The 9990-nt window shown below is 48.9% G+C and overlaps 2 protein-coding genes across 2 annotated transcripts in view; both read right to left on the reverse strand.

Moving 5' to 3' along the window:
* The window catches only part of LOC134387433 (igE-binding protein-like), a 35642-nt gene extending 30873 nt beyond the window's left edge, over window positions 1-4769 (reverse strand). Inside the window, exons 1-3 of the mRNA XM_063109905.1 lie at window positions 4720-4769; window positions 3717-3727; window positions 3471-3619 (exon numbers count right to left, since the gene is read on the reverse strand). Coding sequence (XP_062965975.1) covers window positions 3471-3619; window positions 3717-3727; window positions 4720-4769 — 210 coding nt within the window. The remainder of the gene's footprint in view (window positions 1-3470; window positions 3620-3716; window positions 3728-4719) is intronic.
* A 3083-nt stretch (window positions 4770-7852) lies between these two features.
* LOC134387434 (igE-binding protein-like) lies at window positions 7853-9688 on the reverse strand. Its single transcript, XM_063109906.1, has one exon. The coding sequence runs from the start codon at window positions 9686-9688 to the stop codon at window positions 7853-7855; it is 1836 nt and encodes a 611-aa protein (XP_062965976.1).
* Between the last annotated feature and the right edge of the window lie 302 nt (window positions 9689-9990).

Below are 9990 nucleotides of genomic sequence, written 5' to 3' on the forward strand. Positions count from 1 at the left end.
TTGTAAAACAGGACCAGAACAGTTAAACTTTTGTTCTCTGTGCTATCCCGTTAGATCAGGTCAACAAACTTCTTGTGTAAAGGACCAGATAGCAAATATTTTAGGCTTTTGGACAAGATTGTTTCTGACAGAACTACTCAACTCCCTCCGAGTAACATGAAAGCAGCTGTAGACAATATATAAACAAATGGACAACATTTAAACAAATGATCCCCTGCTTTAGACCAGTGCTGTCCAACGGATCTTTCCACAGTAATAGAAATATTTTATTATCTGACTATTAAGCCCTTAAACTATGGCTACTGTGACTAAGAAACTGAATTTTTAAATTATTTTAAATGTAAACAGATACATGTGACTAGTGGCTACTGTCCTGACCAGCACTGCATTAGACAACTAACTAGCCAATTTTATTACCTCTGTTCAAAAAACCGAAAAACAGTACCTCTATTCAAAAAACTTAAAGCTAAAGATGAATTCTGTGACTACATTTCAAGGATGAACTGAGAAGAGAAAACATGATGTCAAAGTTCTAATAATTCATAGATCCTACCACTAAGTATCAAAATTCGAAAGCAAATTATCTCAGTTCAAGCAGGAGGATACGTGTAGAGTTCCATGTATCTGGACTTCGCCATACTCTGTCTGGTGTACACTTGCTGGATTCCAGCTCTGAGGTCGTCCCGGATCTGGTCAAGGCCAATCTGCTTCAGTCCATGGGGATTCTGACTCCTGTTTGATGACATTGTGAGTAATGTTCTGAAGTCGTCCAGTGCAGCAATCCTTATTCAAAATACAGCTAATTCTCCATTAGATGAAAATATACAGTATCATCCCAAATTTATTCACAGCAGCTCAGAAAAGGATGTCCTTTAACTGCAGAAAATGAAATCTCATTGCAGGCAAACCCGCATTTCCCCGGAGACTACAAGGCTCGCGCGACGTCTCCGCCTGGTCGCTGGGCCCAGGCCCTGGCGAAACCCCCGTCCCGCCAAGGTCGGGCAGCGTCCCTCAGCGCAGGGACCGCCCCGCCTGGAGCTGAGTGCCGAAAGTTGGTTCTAATGGGCTATTTCTTGACGTGGCTACAGATCAGTTCTTTTCTAAGATTGGGCCTAGCTCCGCCCCCTACCTCTCGTTCCGCTCTGTCATCCCCGTCCCCTACTCCACACGAAAGGATCTGGTGTACTCTTTCAACATGGCCCCTTTAGGCAGCGTGATTGATCTTTCCCAGATGTCTGAGTGGAAATGGGAGGTAGGCCAAAGCCGATTCTCTGTCTGAAACAAACCTCGTCCGAGCTCGCCTCCTGCAAACTGGTGGCGGTGCCTGAGAGTGACTCTTTCATCTACCGTCAAAAGTCAAAAAGCTTCTTCATGGGAGAAGACAGCAGCTTCAGAGGCCCGTCCCCTCACCTGGCCCCTCGGCTCATACCCACTCGTGAAGCCGCTATGAGCGAATATTACTCAGTACTATTTTCTCGAAGACAACATCTCTGCCACAACAGCAGCACTCAAAAGCCTCCCGATCGAACGCTAACCAAGGAGCAGTGCTAAACACAAGTGAGCATGCGCACACACCGCTCGCGCCCAAGGGTTCTAGGAGGTGTCCTGCGGGGCCCCGGGTGGACCAATGGTTGCTGATTGCCGTCAGTGGTCCCTAGGGGGAATGAAAGTTGTTTCTCACAGGCTATTTCTTGCCATGGCTACAGATAAGTTCTTTCCTAAGCTTGGGCCTGGCTCCGCCCCCTACTTCTCCATCCACTCTGTCATCCACTTACCCTACTCCACACGGAAAGATCTGCTATCCACTTTTAACATGACCCCTTTTGCAGCTTGATGGATCTTTCCCAGATGTCTGTGTCGGATCTGGTAGCTCAGCCGAAATCCGATTCCATTTCTCAACCAAACCGCTCACACGCTCGCCTCCTGCCGCCTGGTGGAGGTTCCCGACCCCTACTCCACAGGGAAAGATCAGCTGTCCTCTTTCCACATCACCCTGTTCGGCAGCGTGATGGATCTTTCCCAGATGTCTGTGTCGGATCTGCCAGCTCAGCCGATAGCCGATTCTCTTTCACGAACAAACCGCGTCCACGCTCGCCTCCTGCAGCCCGGTGGAGGTGCCAGAGAGTGACGTTTTCTTCTAAGGTCCAAAGTCAAAAACCGTCTTCATGGCAGGAGACAGCAGCTTAACTGGCCAGCCCGCTCACCTGCCCCCTCGACTCTGAGCCACTTGTAAACCTAATACCAGCGATTACTCGGTACTATTCTGTACAAGCCAACCTCTCTGCCACGACCGCACCACTCAAAAGCCTCCCGATCGAACGGTAACCAAGGAGCAGTGCTAAACACAAGTGAGAACGCGCACACACCGCTCGTGCCCGAGGGTTCTAAGAGGTCTCCTGCGGGGCCCCGGGTTGACCAATGGATGCTGAGTGACGTCAGCAGTCACTAAGGATATTGAAAGATGGTTCTAATGGGCTATTACTTGACGTGGCCACAGATCAGTTCTTTCCTAAGCTTGGGCCTGGCTCCGCCCCCTACTTCTCCATCCACTCTGTCATGCACTTACCCTACTCCACACGGAAAGATCTGCTATCCACTTTTAACATGACCCCTTTTGCAGCTTGATGGATCTTTCCCAGATGTCTGTGTCGGATCTGGTAGCTCAGTGTCCCGCGCAGCTCTCTCGCCAGCAAGAAAGACGCGGTACACACAGGATCCTTCTGCAGTAAAGCTTTAATGCAACTTGAGAGGCAGTGCACAAGCTACTAGGGCGGAGACCCCGAACAACGAAAACCCATCCCCTTATATAGCATTCAGTCCCTCGCTTAGGACGTGTCCTTCCCTGATTGGCGTGGCGCCATCAGCCCAGATGACGCCACGGGAGAGGAAGAGATCGGAGGTAGGGGAATTCCCAGCGCGCGCTCTAGTCTAGTGACTTGTCGGAAGTCAGCGCCATGTTGTAATGGCGGTTACAGCATAGTGTGGGCGGCTCCCCACACCTCCCCCTTCTTTATTATAAAGAGGCTGGTACAAGCTTAATGGCCACAAAATTGTTTCACCAGCAGTCCTGTCTTAGGTCGACCCGTCTCAGACTATGACCTTACCCGTCACAGGTTAACCCTATCGCCACCGGGCACCATGTCTTAGGTCGGTACATGTCTGGGGGAAGTTGCCCGTCTCGGGATCTACTGGAGTGGACTTTGAAAGATGAGGCCAATACGAGCAAGGGCGAACTCCGCTGATCAACTTTCAGGGAGGCCAGCCAAAGGAAGAAAAACAAAAAAGGGGGAGTTGGTAAAATTTATTTCCTGAGCATGGATAGCCAAATATCGGGATTGGCTCCCTGCTCTTAGAGCTACAAGCGCTTGGGCTATAACCACCTTGTCTCTCCGTATCTGGGTTGTCAATCTGCAGACCAACCATAGTAAGAGCACAATTCCACCACAAAGAAGCATGCCAACCCCAATTACTCCCGCCCACTCCTTGAAGTGGGACACGGCGGCTCCAATCCAGGAGGACAGTCCATCAGCGAAGGAGGCATCCACTCTTGTTGAATTCACGGACACAATGGCAGAACGTAGCTGGTCCATCAGCGCATCAAAGTCTCCTGTCCAATTTCCTGAAAGATACTGAGACAACTGATTAGACAGCGTAGCATTCCAGCATTGTGCATAGAAACAGGTATCATTGTTGCAAGCAATTTGACTCTCCTCCACCGTTATATTGACTAGAATAAACACAAAGGGGGGATAAAGGCAGACTGGTGTTGGCGGCACAGACACATTTTTCCCAGACTCTATGATGGACACAGAGGATTCAAAGATGTCAGAAGTATTGAATTTAAAGGTAGCATTCCCCCAACTTCCCCCCTTAACAAAGGCAAACGGGGAAAGATCCGTGCAACTACCATTCACCCCACACAACAACCATACATCAAATGGGTTGGTATGGGTCGCCATCAAGGGATTTTGATATGTCCAATTGTAGCCTGGAGAGGTCTCATTATACATAGTACCCATATAAGGTGAAAAGGTAAATTTATCTTTTCTTGCCCACCCCGTCTTTTTAGACTGGCAGCCCGTCCAGGGCGGGGTGTCCCCTGCTACTCTGGATCCCAAGCAATATGGGGCCCATTTTGCCTGTGAGGGAACGCTACTGCTGTTCCCCTTTGGCTCGAAGGCGGGCCAAGTTCCTGATATCCAGGTGGCATTGGCTGAGGCTGACTGTGTTGGGAAATCAAACCATGCTGCAGTTTGGTTATACAGTTTTATACAAGGAGCCTCGTCTGTAGATCGGTTAGAAACGATCAAAAAACATAGGCTGCCATCAAGAGTAAAATTCCTATTCCCCCCAATACTAGCTATCTCCTCATCCATAGGTAAATAAGGCAAATCTAAGGTTCTATTGGTACTAAAAAATCGAGGGAATAATTTTGCATCATGGTGAATTGGCATCGGTAGAGGGAACACCGACAGGATTCCCCAGCGTGGTTCCCCCGTCGCAAACAAGGTCAGGGTCAATATCAACAGGATCAGGGGGGGCTCCCATCTCTCTGGTCTTGTCATCCTGTGTCGGTCCCAGAATTGTCCTGGTAAGTCTTTCTGGAACCCAGAAGGGGTTTTCTTCTTCCTGTGGAAAAACACAAACAGCTCCCCTGGATCTTATCAAGATAGGATCCGGTCCTCTCCATTGTCCCGTTAAAACATCCTTCCACTTTACCAGTTCTTTAGGTCGGTCAGGATCTGAACAATGACGATCAGCGGCCGCATGGCCGTATGCATCAAGATTTAGGAAGTTAAGGGTAAAGAGCGCCATAGAAACAGCGACTCTCGGGACTGGGGGCAATGACTCCTCAAGTCCCCCTTTTTGTTTTATGAGGTAGGATTTGAGCGTGCGGTGAGCACACTCCACAATGCCTTGTCCTTGAGGATTATAAGGCAAACCAGTCAAGTGGGTCACATTCATTTGATGACAAAACTGTTTAAACTTTTGAGAAGTGTAGGCCGGTCCATTATCTGTTTTTAGCACCCTGGGCTTGCCCCAAGCGCTCCATGCCTCCAGACAATGTTGGATAACATGTGAGGCTTTCTCTCCTGTTAATGGAGTAGCAAAAAGAACACCTGAACATGTGTCTACCGAGACATGCAGATTCTGAAGCCTCCCAAAGGAGGGGACATGTGTCACATCCATCTGCCAAACTTGCAGTGGCTGGATCCCACGTGGATTAATGCCAACATGCGGGGTGGGCAGAAACTGACAACAATTTTGACATTGAGTAACAATCTCCCTAGCCTCTTTTCTGGTTAAGGCAAATCGACGGCGTAAAGTTTCGGCCGTCACATGAAATTTTGAATGAAAATTTGTGGCTGCATCTAGCCTGGATGATAGGGCAACCGCAACCATTCTAGTAGCCCGATCTGCTAGCTCATTTCCCTGAGTCATCGGACCAGGCAGGCCCGAATGAGCTCTAATATGTGTTATAAACACAGGGAATTTTCTGTTGAGAAGAATGTGTTGAATTTGTTGAAAAATTCGGGCAGGCTTGCTGGAGGGCTTAATTAATCCCGCCACCTCAAGAATCTTAACTGCATTAACCACATAGGAGGAATCTGATACAATATTAATCGGGCCTGGGAAGGTGATAAGGACCTCGAGCACCACTAAGCACTCTACAACTTGAGGTGATTTTTCATTATACTGTTTAGAAAAAGCCTCATTATTAACCACATAGGCACCTACGCCCGTCTTTGATCCATCTGTATACACTACAGTCCCATTCGCAAGTGGTTCTTGAGACACTATGCGTGGGAACACAATAGGTTGATTCAAGGCAAACTGTAAAATCGGATGTCGTGGATAATGATTGTCAATCAGCCCAGCAAAGGAAGTGACCAACACCGCCCAGTCGTTAGAAGTGGCAGCTAACACTTGGACCTGATTCATTGTATAAGGCACTATTAAAATTTTGGGTTCCCTTCCAAAATGGGTAAGGGCTACCTTCAACCCACGGAGTGCAAGCTGAGCAATTGCATCTGGGAACCAAGAGATAACTTTGGCTGGTGACACATTGGGATGAACCCATAGCAAGGGTCCATCTTGCCACAAAACTGCAGTGGGCAATTGAAATGTTTTAAAAATGCATAAATCAAAGGGCTTGGCATCATCTATGCGCTGTAATTGAGCATTTTGTAAGGCACTCTCAACAATTTGTAAGGCTTGAATAGCTGCTGGAGTCAAACTCCTCGGAGAGGAAATATGTGGATCCCCCTCCAGGACATCAAATAAAGGTTTTAACTCAGCAGAAGGGATCTTTAAAAATGGCCGCAGCCAATTTATATCTCCCAATAATTTTTGAAAATCATTTAAGGTATGCAAATTATCCCTACGGATTTCCAGCTTCTGAGGAACTATTTTATCAGGGTAGATGACCGTTCCTAGAAACGAGCCAATCTCCGCAAACTGAACCTTTTCTGTGGCAACTTGAAGCCCCCAGCATCCTAAAGTCTTAAAAAGAAGGGGATATGCGGCCTGTAAAACTTCTAAATCCTTATGACACATTAAAAGATCATCCATATAGTGGATTAGAATCAAAGTTGGGAATTGTTTCCTAATGGGTTCAAGTGCCAACTGAACATATAATTGACACATAGTGGGGCTGTTGGCCATGCCTTGTGGCAAAACTCTCCATTGAAATCTTCTATCAGGTTCCAAATGATTAGTGGCTGGCAGAGTAAATGCGAACCTCTGTCTATCTTTTGGACACAAGGGAATGGAAAAGAAACAATCCTTAATATCTATAATTATTGTTCTCCATGACTTTGGCAAGGCGGAGAGTAAGGGCAAACCTCGTTGTACTGAACCAAACAGGCGCATTTGCGAATTAATGGCTCGCAAGTCATGGAGGAGTCTCCACTTCCCTGATTTTTTCTTGATGACAAAAACAGGGGTATTCCAGGGGGAGACAGAAGGCTCTAGATGACCGAGCTGTAATTGTTCCTCCACCAATCTCGTGGCAGCTTCCAGTTTTTCAGAGGACAGAGGCCATTGAGGAACCCACACCGCCTCCTCTGTAAGCCACGGTATGGGCATCGAGCCCTCAATGGCCCCTAGGAAAAACCCAAGCCCTGTCTGCCGGGATTACCGGAGGGGGAAATCGGCTCGATCCTGCCTTGTTCTCTGCGTCCCAAGCCTCCTCCCTGCTTATAACCCATGTTTTGCATCATCTGTTGGGCCTGTGGGGAATATTCATTTGACAATACAAAGCCCATGTTTTGCAAAACATCTCTTCCCCAGAGATTAACTGGGAGAGGCAATACATAGGGGGTAAACCGTCCCTTTTGTCCTTCTGGCGTCTCCCAAGACAAGGCGGTAGAACTGATTATGGGGCTGGATCGATACCCGAGGCCTTGTAAAGTATGTGAAGATGCTGTGGTGGGCCAGGACCGTGGCCACCAGAAAGAGGACACGATACTCTTGTCAGCCCCCGTATCTAGGATGCCCTCAAATTCTTTCCCGTTTACTTTTAGCTTTAATTTAGGCCTATCTTTGAGGGAGAGAACCAGATAAGCAGAGTCTGTTCCAGAGGAGCCCATCTTCCCCCTATCAATCCCGGGGGGAGTATCATCAGGGAGAAGGACAAGCTGTGCGATTCTGTCTCCCTCACTTATGGAAAAAACCCCCTCTGGACATGAGCACAAGACTTGAACCTCAGAGTGGTCATTGTCGACCACACCTGGATGAACAGCTAAACCTTTTAAGGTAAGTGAGCCTCTGCCAAGTATGAGGCCCATTGTCCCAGTTGGCAAAGGATCAATAGGTTGAACGGGGACCGGCTGAATGCCCATATGGGACATTAATAAGAAGTCGGAGGAGGCGTGCAGGTCCATTCTTGTGTGTCTTCTGACTGGACTTTCTCCCCTTTCCCCTGGCCTCTGTCCACCTTGTTCCCATACTTTTGAGGGCCCTGAGAACGTGGGCCCACCCTCACGTTTTTTGAATCCATCTTGTGTTGGTCCTCAGGTGGCGGGAGGAGTCGCCCCTTGATGTCCCTGACGGAGCGGCACTGACTAGCTTTATGATACCCCTTGCTACAACGGGAGCAAAGGGACACCCTGTCCTTATCTGGGGCGGGACAATCTTTCTTTAAATGTCCCACCTGGCCGCACTTGAAGCAGGTTCTCCTGTTCATCCCCTGCCTCAATGGTCTCTGTGACTGTAGGATGGCGGCAGCCAGCCCTGCATTGGTAAGGGGACCTCCAAGTTCTCGGCATGCTCTGAGCCAATCCTGTAACCCTTTATTTTTTCTCGGGGCTATAGCTGCTCGACATTCTTGTGTAGCCTGTTCAAAAATAAGTTGTTCAACAAGAGGTGCAGCTTGGTCAGGGTCTCCAAAAATACGCCCTGCTGCCTCTGTCATGCGAGCTACAAAATCTGAAAATGGTTCTTGAGGTCCCTGGATAATTTTTGTGAGCTGCCCAGAGGCTTCCCCTTTCTTGGGGAGCGTCTTCCAAGCCTTGATGGCAGTGCTAGAAATTTGAGCATAAGCACCCCATGGGAAGGCTGTCTGATCAGCGGCAAATTGGCCCTGGCCTGTTAACATATCAAAAGTCCAAGTCCGCTGCTCAGGGGTCAACGCGACAGCGTTTGCCCTGGCTTGAGCCTGTGCCGCCTCATGCCATAGCGCCTTCCATTCCATGTATTGGCCCATTGTAGGAAGGGCAGCTTTAGCCAGCATTTGCCAATCCGCAGGTGTCATGGCGGCGCCGGCAAATCTTTCTAACATTACTACAGTGAAATTGGCATTTACCCCATACTTTCTAACTGCCTCGGCAAGATCTTTGATTTGGCTGTACTCAACAGGGGCATGGATTCGCCCTCCGCCTTCCACCTCAAAAACTGGGAAGGCGGCTTGCACCTTTCTCCTCACTTTATCAGGAAGAAAAGAAAGAGGATTGGAGCGCCCCTCATAGGGAGGAGGTGGAGGTGCTGAAGGCGCAGCTCGTGCGGGAGCCATTGGGGGCGGCCGCTTCTCCTGCTTCCTAAAGGGCCTCCTCCACCCATCGGGGTGATACCTTTCCTCCTCATATCTAGCGGCTTCCTCCTCTAGATCTGATTCCTCACTAGAGTCGAGGGAGTCAGAGTCTGATTCCCCTATGTTCAAGGCCTCTAAATCCTCCACAGGGTAAGGGCCCCCCCTTTTCTTTTGAACCTCACTCGGGTTATAAATCACTCCCTCGTCTGCGGACTTACCGGGAGGTCCTTTTTCCGTTTTCACTCCCTTGTCGGTAGACTCACCGGGAGGGTCCTTTTCCTTGTAGGAGACGTCTCTCCTCTTGCGGGTACCCATCCTCTCACTTCGCTCAGATTCTGACATGCTGTCCTGAACTTCCTCTAAAGTATTTTGTCCCTCCGTCACCACCAGCCTACAGCCCTCATCTTCTAAGCAGTTCTTAACAAACTTCCATATTGTCTTGGTGCGCTGTCTCAGGTCCCCTTCGAGATATTTGCGATCGAGGTCTCTGCCCAGTTTGTTCCAGGAGGTCAGGGTTAGGGAGCCAGAACAAGCATACCATGGAGCTACCCGGTCGACCTCTTTCACAAAATTCTTAAGGACGCAGTTCCCCACCTTAATTCCACGTTGACTCAGTACTGCATCCAAAGCAGAAATAGTGGACTGTGTGGATCCCATAATGCCCCTTTATCTACAGGGGGAACTTAATTTACTGGAGAGGCACCGCGGCTTATCGTAACACAAACCGCTTCTTTCACAGAAGTGACGGGTCCAATCCAAAGCTGGGGACAAGCATACCTTTCTGAGCTTACCTCCCTGCAGTTCTGAATCCTCCTCATTGCCAAGGGGTCTCCGAGGGTGCTGAAGATGACACAAGTTCCCGGGTTTCGGCACCAGATGTCCCGCGCAGCTCTCTCGCCAGCAAGAAAGACGCGGTACACACAGGATCCTTCTGCAGTAAAGCTTTAATGCAACTTGAG

Source organism: Cynocephalus volans, chromosome 10 (assembly GCF_027409185.1).
Source record: "Cynocephalus volans isolate mCynVol1 chromosome 10, mCynVol1.pri, whole genome shotgun sequence".
Classification (NCBI taxonomy): Eukaryota; Metazoa; Chordata; class Mammalia; order Dermoptera; family Cynocephalidae; genus Cynocephalus; species Cynocephalus volans.

Bases quoted from the DNA above. Each gene is read 5' to 3' on its own strand.
- LOC134387434 (XM_063109906.1), bottom strand. From the start codon at position 9,688: ATGGGATCCACACAGTCCACTATTTCTGCTTTGGATGCAGTACTGAGT.